The 16,127-nt window shown below is 54.3% G+C and overlaps 1 protein-coding gene across 1 annotated transcript in view; it reads right to left on the bottom strand.

The window, feature by feature from the left end:
- The window catches only part of Lhpp (phospholysine phosphohistidine inorganic pyrophosphate phosphatase), a 109,280-nt gene that overhangs the window by 76,598 nt on the left and 16,555 nt on the right, over positions 1-16,127 (bottom strand). Inside the window, exons 3-5 of the mRNA XM_026384181.2 lie at positions 14,497-14,650; positions 10,150-10,213; positions 9,219-9,311 (exon numbers count right to left, since the gene is read on the bottom strand). Of these exons, the coding sequence (XP_026239966.2) occupies positions 9,219-9,311; positions 10,150-10,213; positions 14,497-14,650 (311 nt within the window). The remainder of the gene's footprint in view (positions 1-9,218; positions 9,312-10,149; positions 10,214-14,496; positions 14,651-16,127) is intronic.

Below are 16,127 nucleotides of genomic sequence, written 5' to 3'. Positions count from 1 at the left end.
ATCCATCCTACAAGAAAATTAAAAGGAAGTCCTTTGGGCAAAAGAAAAATGATAAAAGATGGAAGTGCAGATCTACACAAAGGGACAGAGATGGTAACTCAGGGCACAGGTAGGCTGCTAATTCCTCCAAGATTTCAGGACTCCACTGGGGTGACACCATCTGTCCTCAACTCCCGGTGGGCTATGTGGCCCTCCCAGGGTACTCTGTGTGTCCCCCTAGTGTTGCCAGCCCGGTACTGCATCCTATGGACCCCACTTGCCTCCCTCCTCCAGGCAGGAATGAGCCCAGTGAGGGCAGGGGCTCTGGGTGACATCTGGCACTTACTTGGTGACTAACAAATGTTTATTGAGTGGATCGTGCCCTGAATCAAGGTATGGCTGCCAGTTTCTGGAGACACTGAGAGACACAACCGGGACCTCTCACTGGTCACCAATGGAAAGAGGAGGATTAGAACAGTCCACGTCAGTGTTGCCCAACTTCAGTCTCTCAGGGGCTTTCTGCTGTTAATACCCGTATTATTAATATTATGATTAAATGCCTTCACACCTCTCCACATAAATACACGTCGTGATGAAGGAAAAGAGCAGTCTCTCTCACTCCCTCAAAAGGATCTGACTGAAAGCTTCAGAATACCTTCAGATCTGCCAGAGACACTCTGCTGACACCTTCCACTTCAGCAAGTTGCAGCTCTGCTCTCAAGACAATCCCGGAGGACCCTGGACAGGGGCCAGGCAGAGGCACCCGATCCCAGTGACAGCTGATTATCCTGAGGCTGATGGGGACAGAGGCTTTGAAACTCACACTTGGGCCACAGGATTCCCCTCTGGGTTCAGATGCTGGGTGCAGCTAATGGTGAATACACAAACAGACCCAAACCAGAACGAAGCAAAATGATGACCACGAAGCGGTCATCAGCCACGGGTCTTGCCCACGGAGGGCCCATCCCCTGGGCTCAGCCTCGAGGACCGGGGTCCAGATGGAATTTGCTCCTGGGGGCGGGAGGACCATGGGAAAGGGGCAGGCACTATGCGACTAGCAGAATGGACAGAGGACAAGTCTTAGACTAGTTAGCGCAGCGAGGCTAGGGCCCTGCCCTGTTGCTGTGTGCTAGCTCCAAGACCTGGGGCCAGGCCTCACTTCAATCTGTGGAAGATGGGTAACTGGTGGTGTTTAAAGTTAACTGGTGAGGAAGTTCAGCATCTCCCATGGTGCCTGGACTCAGTATGTCACCCAGCATGTTAAAAGTAAGTAGAAGGGGATGTTTCGTTGAGGAAACTGCTGATCTAATCATGCTGGAGACAGTCCACGTGCTTCACAGAGGAACCCTTCGCTCCAGGTACTGGGGACCTTGGAGTGGAGCCCTGTGTGGGCCAAGGTTGCTGGCCAGGCAGTGGGGACGGTGTGAGTCAGACAGACATGGTCCCTGCCCTGGTGGAGCTGAAGCCGACTTTAATCAAATAATCCCGTCAGCACAGGATCCGGCCTGTGATGAAGCACAGGAGGCTGGGAAGCCTGGGCAGGCAGGCACGCTGGAGAAGCTCCTGGAGAAGGTGAGGCGCTGAGTTTTGATGTGAAGAGAAAGAGGGGTCGACCAGGTTGTGGGGTGTCGAGGGTGGGAGCATTCCCAAGGGGACAGCGCAGCTGCACTAACTGCCCACCCACCCACCGGTCACCAGGGCGGGCCTCGCAGTGAACTCCAGAAGCACAGCTGATAAGCCTGGAGCCACTGTCCTTGGAAACAACTGGAGGAATCCTGTGGGCTGTGCAAAGGACAAAGAAGAGCTGGTGCCACCGGTCCCCGGCTGGGGTGGGGGTATTTAGAAAAAGGCGAAGCTTTTTCAAGAATCAGCCTGGGCTCTTCACCCGAGTGCAGTCAAGCAGAGGCCAGAGGGCCCCGTCAGAGAGGCCACAGGAGATGCGGGACCGGGAGAAACCCAGGACCCAGGACACAGCGCTGAGTCCTGCCGACCCCCGGTGGCCACGGCCCACTGACACGGAGGTATAGTTCACACCAGTGCTTCCCACTGGTTTTCACTGGTCTTTCCTCCACCTCCGCCCACGTTTCCCAAAGTGTGTTCCACGTACTAGTAGACGACTGGATCTTGACAGAACAAGGCCACACACTCAATGCAATCCTGCGATATTCATTTTTAGATTGATTCATCATGGTAACCTGGAGATTCTGTTCTTCCATTTATAGTAATGGTAAAAAGTTCCTTTTAAAATACAATTGTTTAGTTAAAAAATGAGTCAGTTTAAAGAAACACTGGATTAATATTAGTGCCAGGGACAAGTACCTGATAAGGTAAAAGCTGGGAGGACTGGGCAGGGGAGAATGGCCAAGCGCAAATGAGTGGAATTTTTTGTTTGTCAAACTTCCCCAGAACTACTTGGAAATCATCAAATCCCCGAGGAGAACCAGCCGGTGGCACTGCTTCCCTGAGGGGGACAGCACAGAGGAGCCCACCACCCACAGGGGATGACTCCAGAGCTCCCAAAGCCAGGGCTGCCAGGCAGCTGGCCCGCGAGGCCGCCACGTCAGACTCTGCTTCACCTTTCGGGGTGCGTCGGAAGCCGTCAGCTGGGCCTGTGAACACCCACAGCGCTCCAACTGGGGCCCAGGGACCATGATCCTGGTGGCTCCTTAAAAACAGGATGGTCTTCCCAATACCACACGTCACGCCTGGCAATTTCCACACCTCTGGACAATCAGGTTTGGTGTGCGGCAGGGGTACACCCACACACACACTTGCACACCCACAACTGGCAGCAGAAACTCTTCCCTCTCAGAAGGGGCACCCTCAGGGTCTCCTGGGCTGGACATGTGCTGGTGCAGCCCGTGGAGACGGAACCAGAAAGACCTGGCCCTTGGAGGAAGAGCTGTCCCTCAGGGAGCAGCCTTTGTGGTGTGGCCTGACACCCGGACGCTCACAGGCAGCAGAGCCCCGGGAGGCAGCCCGTGGGGGTGCGGGGAGCGGGAAACCAGGGGTGCGTGGCTGCCCGGAGCAGCGATGCCTGTCTGGGCCAGCTTGTGGGCTCTGGAAACCAAAATGCGTTCGGGACCCTGGGGACTTCAGAGATTTACTATCGGTGAAGGGCGATAATCACGCCAGGAGGAGCAATTATTCCCAAATCATTTAGGACTTAAAAAATCATTGGCAAGAAGATGGAGGTCAAGAGGTGCACTGTCGAGGGAAATAAAAACCTCTACCTGTCGGGCCTGGATCTCACTTCCTGTCCGATGAGCTGGCAGCGCCGAGACGGAGACACAACTGAGAGGCCAGACTCAGATCCTGGAACCCAGAGAGCTGCAGGAAGTGCCCCAGGCCTCGTGGCGGTGGGCTCCTTCCTCCTCCTCCAGTGTCACCTGCCTGCAGGCACTCCTTGGCCACCACAGATGCCAGGAGAAGAACAGGGGCAGCATTGTGGAGGACGGACTTCCAGGGCAGAGAGTGTCCCCAGAAAGCCTTTGTTCCATGACATTTTTAGCTACATCAGGACTCTGCTGGGTTGAGCCTGTCTCCCTGTCACAGGGCAGGGAGCAGCAGGGCTGGGTGGGGACAAAGCAGTGGTTGTCCCTGCATTGCAGCACTGAGGAGCACACACCCCACGTGGAGAGGCCCAAGTGACATCTACACCTTCAGCCTCCAGGACCCTCAGCAAGCTCGGGTGGCACATCCCTAAGCCACGTCCACCAGGGTCTGGCACATTCATAAGGAGCGAAGCTGAAGGGCCAGGGCTGGGAGTGTGGCTCAGGGGCAGAGCACCGGCTGGCATGTGGAGCTGGGTCACATCTCCAGCACAGCCAAAAAGAAAGAGGAGGAGGAGGAAAGGAAGGACGGACAGGTAGACAAATCAGAAAACTCAAGGATCACTGTTTTTCAAGAAGAAACAAGGACACAGGCAAGTCTGGCACACGTGTCCTGGAGGGTGAACTGACACACCCTCCTGAAGAGAAGCAACGTGGGGACCATGGCTCCACTCCACAGCCCCAGAGCCCGGAAAAGCATCAGAAGTGTGCACATGGAGGCAAACACAAAGCTGTCCCTCAGGGTGAAGTGCAAGTGGGCAGGAAGCAGCCCCATGTCCCTCCACGGGCAGGTGACAGGGCTGGTGTCAAGGTGCTTCCTCCCTGGGCTCAGGCTCCTGGCCTGTGACATGGACCCTCGGGCCGGCTGCCACACACAGGCTCCTCCCCACCACCCGCCTGGTCTGAACGGCCCGACTTCCGTTAAGTTGCACAACTCACAACCCACAGGCGGAGGCTTGTGGAGAACAAACTGCCCACACTGACCTGTCCTGCGGGCGTCAGTATGAAGCTCCACAAATACCACAGCACAGAAGCGTCAGCCAGGAGAACCAGGCATTTCTAGAATGAAGCATTCCATGTTTTCCTTTGCCCGATTCCGGATCCAAAAGGGGCCTCACTCCCTCTAAGGGGTTTGAACCGCCGTCTATTAGAGCGACCAGCCTTCACTAGGGGCTGCTGGGGAAAGGCTGGAATGGGAGCTGGGTCTGGGAGCTCCGTCCATTCCGCGCAGGCGAGAGCTCTGCAGCCAGCAGCAAGCCAGCCGGGGAGAGGTGCTGCCAAGGGGGCGAATGGCGGTGATGACTTCATTGATTAGACAGCTTCAAGAATTCAGGGTCTGCCGCGGCCTGGCACTGGGCAGCCAGCAGCTCCTCGTAGCCATTTTTCATTAAAAATAAGGAAGAGGAACAGAGAATTATCGCCTCCGCAGAAGCTATCTGAAATGGCCTTATTTTGAAATGCTGCTTTACAATGTGGACACATCCTGACACTCAAGTAACCTCAGCCAGAAGAAGGTCAGCAGAGCTCGACCCTAAGAATGTGCAAGCTCACTCTCCGGGGAGGGGGACAGCCACGTCACCTGAGGGCGGAAGAGGGACTTAGAACGTGGGAGGTAAACAGGTTCAGCTTTGCCACATGTGTCTGGAGTCACCAGAGAAAACAACTCCCCAGCTGCCCAGGGCCACAGGTGCTCCAGAAGGACCAGGCAGCGGAAGGCAGCAGCCGCCCTGACCTGGCAGGAATCCGGAGGCCCCAGCCTCCAGACCCCAGAGCGCCCCAGTCTTCCCCAGGGTGTGCAGGGGGACCGGTGGGAGGGCAGCTTCTCATCCCTGGCAGAAAAAGCTTAATAAATGCCTTAAAGAAGAAAAGGGGGAGGTCATCCAAGATGAAGCCTTGCAGATACACCCCACAGCCCCGTCCGCACATTCGGTTGCTGCTGTTCGCATTTCTAGGCAGTGACAGGTTTCACTGCTGTGGCTGCTGTTTGGGCAATGCTGGGGTTTGCGGGGAGGGCCGGGTTTGGTGGTAAGACTTGAACCCAGGGCCCTGGGCATGCTAGCACGCCCTCCACCCTGAGCCACACTCCCAGCTCCTAAATGCTGCTTTTAAACTCAGATTGTCACAATGGCTGTTCTTCCACTGTATAAGAAAGTACCTTAAGAATTTATTCTCTCTTAAATTCACCTGATGAGTGAGACGAACATTAACACAGTTGCTTATATTTTAAAAAAAGATAAGCCATGTAAAGTCGGCTCCCCGTGAGAGACACGTAGGAACAGAACAGAATCAGGAGCTCACGAGTCTGACCGCCTTGAACGTGGCTGGTTCGGTGGATTTGATTTTGGAACTACATAAATATTTTACATAACTAGGAAACAAATTCAAATGCTGCAAAACCAATTCCTTAAAAATTAAAAGTAAACTGAATTCAAAAAAGGATCCACCTGGGGGACCTCTCTCCAGAACAGATGTTCCCTGCAGCCTTAATACACTATTTTGCTCATCAATCTCCAGAGGGAATGTGCTGAAAAGAGAAAGAACTGTCAAGAAGAGACTGTCACCAGCACCAGCCGCCATCTCATCACATTCAGAGATCAGCGGCCACCTCACCAGGGACATCACAGGGACGCATGGAGCTACCCTATACCCTGCCAGCACCACGGAGTAAGCACTGGGGGCATCCGGCTTCCCTTCCGCGGCATGCCCTGGGACTCAGGGACCTGTGTGAACCACAGGTCGCTGTTCTGGAGAGCGAGGAGTCCTGACCTGGCCGAGGGAAAAGCAGATGGGAGGGGAGAGGAAGCACAGACCACGGCTCGGACCTGCACCGGAAGTCTTAGTAGGAAATTTCAGGGTGCATTTTGTGTTTAATCATGAAAATTTTTGAGAGCTTCACTTGAAATGATGCTCAACCCAGAAGCAACGGGAACTACTGACATCCTTGCCACGGTTTCTAGATACGCTTCCCACTAACGGTGAGCAGGGCTCCTTAGGAGGACGGTGATCCAGGCCTCAGGCAGGAAAGGCACAAGGCAGGTCTGGGACACTCTGCCATGACTGGCAGGGAAGAGCCTCTCAGGCACCATTGGAGTCAGATCAGAAGGACCTGGGTGGCAACCCAAGGAGGTTCCCCCTGGTCACAGATGAAATAATGGGCACATCAATAGCGTGACAACTAGGCCATCAATAGGGTGACACCAGGCAGCTGGACAGGATGACATCTGGAACAGACTGACACACATCAAATGCATTTAGACCATTTGTCTGTAACGACATGCGTATTTTAAAATCTCACCTGACCTTGGGAGGATGCTAGAGAACTCATTATTTTAAAAACAAATAAATAAAGGAATCTGGCATTTCCAACAGGAACCTCAGGCTAACCAGCAATAGACTGGAATTCTCCTGCAGAGAAGGATCCCAGAGAAGAACTGAAGAAGGGCCACCCCAGGATGCAAAACCTTCTAGTGACCCTTCATGACCAGGTGGAGCTGGCCCTGGTCACTCACAGCTGCTGACACCAGGTAAGCACAGGGCTGGACGTCCAGAGCCTGCAGCTAGAGAGGAGGTTGCACTAGGTCTGAGCCCGACCCAGGCAAGGTGCTGAACCCACCGAACACAGCGGTGCAGGAGCAGGGGGCAGGAGCAGGGGGCAGGAGCACCACCCGATCCAGGCCAGACCCTGGGAAACCACAGGGTGGACAGCCCAGGTTTCCTTCAAAAGTTGAAAGAAAACTAAGAATGGGGGAGGAAGAGGAAGGATAGATGAAGACATTTAAAAACAGCATCAACCAATCGCAATGGAAGGACTTTGCATCCTGATTCAAACAAATCGTGAACAACATAAAACATTTAAAGACAAACAGAGGAATATGATCTTTGATGAGATTAAGGAATTGTTGTTAATTGTTTTTAGATATGATAATGGAATTGTCTATGCTTTTATAAAGAATCCCTAGCTTCAGAGGTAATGCTGCGATTTCTAGGTTTTGATTCAAAATAACTTAAGAGGAGAGGATTGGTGGGCAAATAGATTAAACAAGCGGCTAGTAGACTTGGAAGAGGTCCCAACAGACAAGCATGGGACAATCTGAACAATAAAGTAAATAACAGTAGCAACAAAGCGTAACTCATGCAATAAAACATTGTGGGGTCCACGTTGGGTCCCTGGGTCCATGTTGGTACAAACAACAGGAAGAAAAGGGGAAGCTATCGCTTGTGGTGAATTCCAGTTCATAAAAAGTGCCATTTGGGAAACACCATTCAGGTAAGAATTACCCATGGGTCAGGCGCAGTGGCACACACCTCTTAGCTACTTAGGAGGCTGATGCAGGAGGATCGCAAGTCTGAGGCCAGCCTGGGCAACTTAGGGAGAGCCTATCTCAAAAACCAAAGGCTGGGGATGTGGCTCAGTGGTACAGTGCCTGTCTAGCATGTGCAAGGCCCTGTGTTCAATCCCCGATGCCCTCCCTCATAGACATAAGCAGTGCATGGTACAGCAGGGAGGGAAAGCGTGATTCGGAAGAGGAACCAAGCACTTTCCCACAGAATGCTCATTAAAAGGAACAAACATAACTTCACAGCACAGAGCCTTGCGGATACCTCTGTGACCACCTAGCAGAGTTATCATCGCCATAACAGGTTCTGTGCGATTCTGGCCCAAGATGTGTGACTAAAATGAAAATGTGAGGAAACAACGGGAGAACCAAATGCAGGGGACTCTACAGAATGGCTAGCCGGCATGCTTCAAAAACCCCACAGCCACGAAAGACAAAGGACAACCAGGGATTGTCCTAGAATAAATGACACCAGGGGACAGGACTGCTAAGTGCAACATGTCTCCAACAACAACAACAACAACAAAAAAAACAGTGGCACTGGCTGGGGACACCTGACGGAGGTCTCCAAATTGGTCGATGGTCCTGTACCCACGCCAGTTTCCTGGTCTATCCCTGTTCCACAGTCACGGTGTAAGCGCCCACACTGGGGAGCCAGTGGACGGCACGTGAAGTCCACCCCATCACAGTGGCAACTTGTACTCTGTGTGAAATTTCTTCAGAGTGAAAAGTTCAAATAATTTTTAAAATAGTTATTAGTTGATAATTACTGCAGCTCCATGATGTGCCTTGAGGTTCCTGTGCTGCCCTTGAACTGTGCAGATACTTGAAATGCTCCACATGAACGTTAACAAGAGAGTCAGGACGCCCAACCCTACTGTGCAAGGTGCAGACCCAGCTGGGTTGGAGTCCAGCAGATCAACTGGGAAAGAACCCTTTTGGACAGCTGGGGACGTTGAGACGTGGACTCATCGTCCAATAATAAGGAGCTATTGTTGATTTTAAAGGTAATTTTAAAAAATTTATTTAGGTACAATACAAGTTAAATAAAACTTGTCACCATAATGACATCAGCGTTCAGGCTGCCGACACTAAGCGTGTTCACAAGGTTGTATGGCCATCCCCATGTTCCAGAGCACTTCATGGCCCCAAAGGAGACCCTGCACCAAAAAGCCCCAGGCCCCAGACTCATAGACACTTGTTTCTGTGCCTCTGGATGTGCCCGGGCTGGACAGCTCCTGTAAGTGGGATCACACAACAGCTCTGTCCCTCCCTGCCTGGCCCCCTGCACCCACCAGGCTGTTCTAAGACTCTTCACGCTGTAGCGTCTGTCAGTACCTCACTCACCTTAAAAACCGACGGGAAAAAAAGTCTTTTAAGAGAAAGAAGAGATCAAGCAGATCACAGTGAACCTGGTGGGTGGACACGCGGGGGTCACTGCCCCCTACTTGCATGTGTGTTTGAAGTTGCTTGTGTTGATGGACAATGGGAGGTGGCATCATCTTCTCTCTACTTTTGAATGTGTTTAAAATTTCTCACAATAAAATAAAAGAAATCCTGCCGTTCCTACCTGGTGGGCTTCCACTCCCATCGCTTGCAGGGCCGACTTGAAGAACTTGGGAGAAGGTTTGCCCACCACTTCGGCTTCAATCCCACAGGCGTACTGGGAAAGGAGAGAGACACAGCATGGGTATGGGTCAAGAACAGGTGCATGCCCAGGAAAAGACGTGCCAATGTGTCCCTAGCGGTCAGGAGCCTTGACAAGGCAGGACACCGTGGACCTGAGAGTCACAGGTTACAGGCAAGAGAGCCGTGACCCTTGTGGTCAGGACACCCAGGGTCGTCCCTGCCACCCACTGAAAGGCCTGCGGCAGCATGAGGCATGTGGCAAAGCCACAGCCTCGCCCAGGCCAGGAGACCAGGGCTGGCATCTGCTCACTTGGCTGCCACGGAGGGCCTTCCTGGCTTCCTCCTGTGCGCACCTCCAGCTCCACCACAGGCCTCCTGAGAGGCCCACTTCCACCCACTCAGTGTGGGAAGGCAGGAGCACTGCAGCCCCAAAGTTGACCTGGGGCAGCAGCCAGGGTGAGGGCAGCTCAGGGGATGTGGGTCAGAGGGACTTGAGGGCCACAGATGGCCTTGTCAACTGGAGGGGAGTACAGGAAGGAGGTCAGTTCCATCACATCTGAGGTGCGGCTGCTGACCACGGTCAGGAAGGAGGCCAGTGGTCAGCACAGACACAAAGCCATGAGCAAGAGAGGAGTGCAGCAGAGAGCATGCTGGGAGAGCAGGCAGGGAGGGGCTAGAAGAGGGGACAGGGAGGACAGAGTGGGGACCAGGACAGCCCCAGAGGACGGGGAGTGCACAGCTGGAGGCCCCACACAGGAGGGGGACTTGGAAACAGGAAAGGCCACTTCTGCATCAAGCCTGGCCTCTTCTCTAGGAAGGTCTGGAGGACGTCAGACGTCCCTGAAGAGGGCTGGGGCAGAGCCAGTGGGCACCTCGAGCGCCTTCATGTAGGCTCCGACGTCCAGCATCAGGCCCGAGGTTTCCTTGTAGTAGCGCCTACAAGAGAGCAGAAGGGAGGAGGTGAGCAGAGCCGACTCGTGGGGGCCTGGACAACGGAGCCCAGGGGCCAGCAGCCCTGGAGGTGCCCGCTGAGATCAGGCCTTCAGTCTGGGTAGCTCTGCCACCAGCCTTGGGACCCATTGCAATGATTAACTGGGGACTCCAGGAGCAGCTGGATCCAGGTGCTGACACAGAGGAAGACAAGTGCCCTGTCTTCTGGGAAGCGACAGCAGCACATGGAGCATGTGGCGAACCCGTAATTGCTAATAATTAACCCCAAGTACTGTTGAAGAAGAAAGTGCCATTAGTTCCCCAGCAGCCCGCTGCATCTCCATCAGCAGAGGTCCGGCCAGGGGCCGGGCGCCACAGGCACCAGATGCTCTTGGGAGCCATCGGGAGGCCAAGTCAGCTTGGCCCGCAGGAAAGCTCCTTTCTTAAGACAGGTGCCATGAGGCCAGTGGCTGGGCTGAGCCCTGGTCCTTGACCTGACCTGGCCGCCCATGTCAGACCTGAGCCTGGAGGCACCTGGTCCCAGGTCCATGGAGGACCGAGCAAAGCCATATAGCCATGAAGAGGGGTGAAGGCAGCTCATCCTGCTGCCCTGAAGGACGCACAGAAACCCCAGAGCCGAGAGCGGGATCTGACATCAGAGCTGTGACTGTGTCCTGCCACCCACCACATCAGTGTCCCTTCTCTTCCCTGCCCTCCAGATTTGGGGACGTTAAACAAGCATGTGTGCAGAAAACCAGAGGGAAGGTGAGCAGGCTCACTTCAGGGCCCAAACCCGTCTCTGCTCTCCCACAGGACTCGGGTTGCCTAGAGACACACCATCAACACCCAGTGCTCCCCAGGCGGGTTCTGGAGTTCAAAAACCACTGACTCCTAGAAACCAAAATCAGAGCCTTTAATACTTCCTTCCTTTTTAACCAAATCTGGGCTGGTTTTATAGGCCAAGAATTTTTCTGTATTTCTTATTCATTCAGGAAAATAAAAAAGCCATCTTGAGCCAACTGTTGGATAAAATTTTTTGGAGGAGCAGTAAATACGAGTATTTAATTTATTTCCACACCCTAGAGACTGCGTTCATTCTCTTTTGTTTCTGACCCAAAGGGCCACAGTGGCCCTGCACAGGCCCGTGTGCTGTACCCAGGGGAAGCTGGCGCCAGGACAGGGGGACCAGTGGGAGCAGCAGTCAGATCCGATTTTATGCTTTATTCTCCTGCCGTTTCCGATTATTCAGCACAGCTCCCTTCAAAATGACCACTTGACCTTTCCCAGAAGAGCCATTAACCTTCCATAGTCTGTGGCGTAAACAGCTTAATTTTCTGAAGGCGGCATGACAGAAGAAATTACAAAGCCAATTCCCACTCTGGGTCCAAACAGATGCCAAATGTAAATCACTCCATTCCAGGAGGAGGACACCCTGCCCCGCCTGGCCTCCGCCGCCCCTGCCTCCTCCACAGCACACGCCTCATCAGCGGCCACCCCTGCCCGTGGCAGCACCTTGACAACAGCCTGTCCTGGGTCTTGGGCCCAGAGCGGCCGACCTCACCTAAAAGCCATGGGTCTCCTTCCCTGGCCTAACCCCTCCATGCCCAAGTCAGGGCCCACCGGCTGGAGCCCACCCACCTCTTGCCAAACCCTCCCGCTGCCCAGGCTGTTGCATATCAGAAACCCCAGAGCCGAGAGTCGGTTTTTTTCCCAACAACATACCGACCGATTTTGACTACTCCTCATAATCTGGAACAATTAATTTAACAATTATGAGACAATTTTAAAGAAGAAAATTTAACATAAATGAGCCTTGAAGCGCTTCTGAATGATGCGGTGGTCTAGCACAGGGCTGCTGACCAAACCCCCAGGGGTGTGAAGGCAGGAAACAGAAAAATGACGTGTTGTGCACGCACAGATATGTCACGATGAACCTCCTGATTACAGATGACTGCGACGCACCACTTAAAAAACCCACCCAGGCTGGGGCTGGGGCTCAGCAGTCGAGCGCTCGCCTGGCATGTGTGAGGCCCTGGGTTTGATCCTCAGCACCACATACAAATAAAGAAACAAAATAAAGGTGTTGTGTCCAACTACCACTAAGGGGGAAAAAAAACCACCCAAGGGCTCAGCCCAGCCCCGGTCAGTGAGCTAAGCAGGCCAGGGCTGGGCTGACCTCCCAGCAATGCCGGAAACTGCAGAGGGTGAGAAGGGAACGTCGACGTGGCTGGGTCACGGCGACCACAGCTGACCAAACATGACTTGGGTGTTTCTGTGGAGGTGTTTCTGGATTTACATGGTAGAGTCTGAGTAAAGCAGGGCACCCTCCGAATCCCATCAGGTGAAGGCTCTCACCCAGCGGACTGCCCCCCCCTGAGAGGAAGGCATCAGCCAGCAGACTGAAATCTAAAATCTCCTGAGATCTCCAACTTTTAACCACAGGCCCCAAACACTTTGAGATCTTGTAAGGATCCAACATCTGCTCTAGAACACGGCCTAGGGGTGTGAGGCACAGGCCCTGGGGTTGACCAGGCCAGGGGCACTCCTGGCCCTACCAGCAGCCACCAGGTCAGGGCTCACGTCACCTCCGTGTGCCTCTGTGCCCCCACCTGCCCGATGGTGCACTGCCCACAACTCCAGGGCTGCGGTCAGAACTGAACGACATGGAGTAAGTCCAGCGCTTGGCGATGGCCAACGGCTGAGCAGAGGTCTCTTCCTCGTCCTCTCAAGCAGCTGGCCCTGTTCAGCAGGCAGATGCCATGAGACCAGTCACAGCAGGACCACACTGGACACGGCTCCTCAGAGAAGGCTGCAGATCTGCCTGAGCAGTTGGGGGAGGGCCCCAATGTGTCCTTGTGACCGTGACAGGCCGTGATCCTAAACCTCTAGGTGTTTCTCTGGCGACAAGATGACCCTACATGGCTTCTGAAAAGCAGCTGGGCAACGTGCATCAGGACCCAGAGAGGCCCACCGGGACCCTCTGAGGACACGACCCGGGCGCACGGAGAAACAGCCCCCGCAGGGACCAGGGACAACAGCCACACAACGGGGACCCTGTCACAGAGACAGCCCCTCTTTGTGTGCAAAGCCACCCACAAGACACGGCCTGGTGAACATACAATGAGGTGACAAAACAAGGTCCGGCTGGACACCACAGGGTGAAGAGGCCCTCCGTGAGGACCCTGGGTGAGGGACACCAGGCTGAATCCTGGGGCAGTGGAGGGAAGGACGTCTTGTCTTCCCTTCTGCTCTGCATTTTCTAATTCTTCTGTAATGTCTGTGTGCGATCCTGGCGGTCGGCAAGGGTGTGGAGAACATGACCAGGGCTGTTTCTGTAAGGAAAGGGATGGCGCCGAGGTGTGGCTCTCAAGTGTCCCCTAGTGGGCCAGGCAGTGGGCACTGGTCCCCAGCTGATGAGCTGTTGGGGATGGTGGGATCTTTAGGAGCTGGGGCCTAGGTCACTGGGGTGTGTGCTTGGGGACACTGGGACCCCCACCCTGTCCTCCTTCTCTGTGAGGTGAACAGGTTTCCTCCGCCACATGCTTCCGCCATGATCTCTGCCTCACACAGGCCGAAAGCAATGTGACCCAGTGGCCATGGACTGCAACCTCTGAAACTGTGGATCAAAATAACCCCTTTTCTTTTTAAATCGATTTCTCTCAGATATGTGTCACAGCAACAGAAAGATTACTAACACAAAGGGTCAGGCACATGCCAGAGGCTCAGACTAAGGGCTGCTCATAAAATTACTGCTTTACAGAGATGATGCTCTGGGACCACAGACACTGACTGCCCAGACCAGATTATCCCCAGGCCCTCAAGCCAATTGGTCACTACTTAGGTGTCCCTGGGGACAGGTCTTCACACTTTGGCTATATCCTGCCCACTGCACAGCCTTCTTCTTTACTCCAAACTTGGGAGGGTCAACATTTGGCCTCTGAGATCTCTGCAGGGTCTCCATCCACCCTGAGCCTGGCCTCTCCTAGCTGGGAGTCCACACAGATGCTTGATCACCCAGCTCCAGAAGACAGGGCACTCTGGTTTCCTAAACAATCACTGAAGAAGAGGAAGGAAGAAATGAGGAGGAAAGGCGGGGGTGGGGGGGGGAGGAGCAGGCCGCCTGCGCTCCCTCCACACCCCGCCTGTGCTCCCTCCACACCCCGCCTGCGCTCCCTCCACACCCCGCCTGCGCTCCCTCCACACCCCGCCTGCTTCCTTCTTGATCCTCTCAGAGAACCACCAGGCACGTCCAGGGGAGCCAGAAGCGACTGTCTCCGGGGCTGACTCACCCCTTTCCCAGGGATATGAGCACGGGATTCTCCAGCTCCATGAGAGTCTGGAAGGCCTTGTTCATGTTCTGGTAAGAAAAGCTCTCCCCGGCGTCTGCCAGCACCACGCAGTTTGGGTTGGACTGGTCAATCTGGTCAAACTCTGAGCGGACTCCTGGAGAAAGATAAAGAGATCATGACCCAACCCAAGAACGACGCGGCCTCCCCCGGTCACCCAGGCGCCTGTCACGTCTGCCCCTTTCTCAGAGGCTCTCGGTCCTGTTTTCTCTTTTTTATTAAGTTGATGATTTCTAACGGGCACTGCTCCTGCTCCTGTGTGACCCTCACAGCTACCATGGGGGGTGGGCGAGGAAGGGGTGTTATGAGGAGAAGACGGAGCTCTCCTGGACCCTCAACCCCACACTGGCCCTAGCCCCAGGAGCTCCCCCACTTCAGCAGGAGGAAGCCCAGAGCTTTGTAACCAAGAGGGAACCTGCAGAGGTGGGCCCTGGCAGGAGGACAGGCTGGGCTGCTTGCAGTCTGAGCATTGGCACCGCTGGCCTCACCCTGGAAGAGCCCTGGACACTTCAGGTGAACACACACGTAGGGGTCCTGCCAGCCCCCACCCCCCGGCCAGGAAGGACTTTCCTTCTTTTACTCCCCCATTTTCAGGGAAAATGGGGAAAAGTGGAAGGGTAAACCGAGTCTAGGCTTCATGGCTTCAGACCCCTTAAGAAACCTGCTCACGTCACCTTGGTATTAGGTGTTGACCTTCTGGTGAAAAGGACAGAGGTAGCCACAGCGAGGCCCCTTCCTGTCCAGCAGCGCCAACGACGTGAGTGCTGATGAGGACGGGGGAACAGCACAGCCCTGGAAAGGGGCAGCAGCGTCTTCTAAGACTGGACGTGGGCCTGCCCTGTCCCAGAGACTTGGCTCCCAGCCTTGACCCAAAAGAACCATCAGGAATGCTCACTGCTCCTAAGAGCCCAATACGGGAAACCGCCCAGTATCCACCCATATGAGGATGGACAGACTCACCGTGGCCACTCACTCAGTGGACTATGACCCTGCACTAAAACAGAGAACAGCCCGTACATGATGTAAATAAAATGTGGAGTCTCAACAATGTTTTGGTGAAGAAAATTCTGTGGAAATTTTGAAAAATTTGTGAAAGTTTTGGCAAAAATGTTTTGCATAAGGAGCCTCTTGCAAAAGACTATTGTGGGGGTTGTGGGGTTGTGGTCAGTGGCAGAGCGCTTGCCTAGCAGGCGTGAGGCACTGGGTTCGATCCAGCACCACATAAAAACAGATAAATAAAAGTACTATGTCCATCTACAACTCAACAAATATTAAAAAAAAAAAAAAAAAAAAAAGACCATTGTGAAAGTGAGGGCTGGCTCAGCAGGCCTGGCCTGCCACACCCTGCACGTCCCAGGAGTGGCCTGTCTTCAGGACTGACCCTCCCCCGGCTCCAAGGAGCGAAGTGCTGGGCCCCTGAGAAGCTGCCTGATAAGAGGGGTCCTCCTGCCTGAGGCCTGGCCCACACTGTATCAGTCTGCCCTCGGGGCTGGTGGCCCTGCACACTCCCATGACTGAGCGCAGACAGCAGGCCTGGGCACCGGGGCTCCAGGGCTCTTCCTGCTTGCCAACAC

This window comes from Urocitellus parryii, chromosome 5 (genome assembly GCF_045843805.1).
Source record: "Urocitellus parryii isolate mUroPar1 chromosome 5, mUroPar1.hap1, whole genome shotgun sequence".
NCBI classification, from domain to species: domain Eukaryota; kingdom Metazoa; phylum Chordata; class Mammalia; order Rodentia; family Sciuridae; genus Urocitellus; species Urocitellus parryii.
The sequence above is the reverse complement of the archived record's forward strand: the minus strand, read 5'-3'. Positions and strand labels throughout refer to the sequence as shown.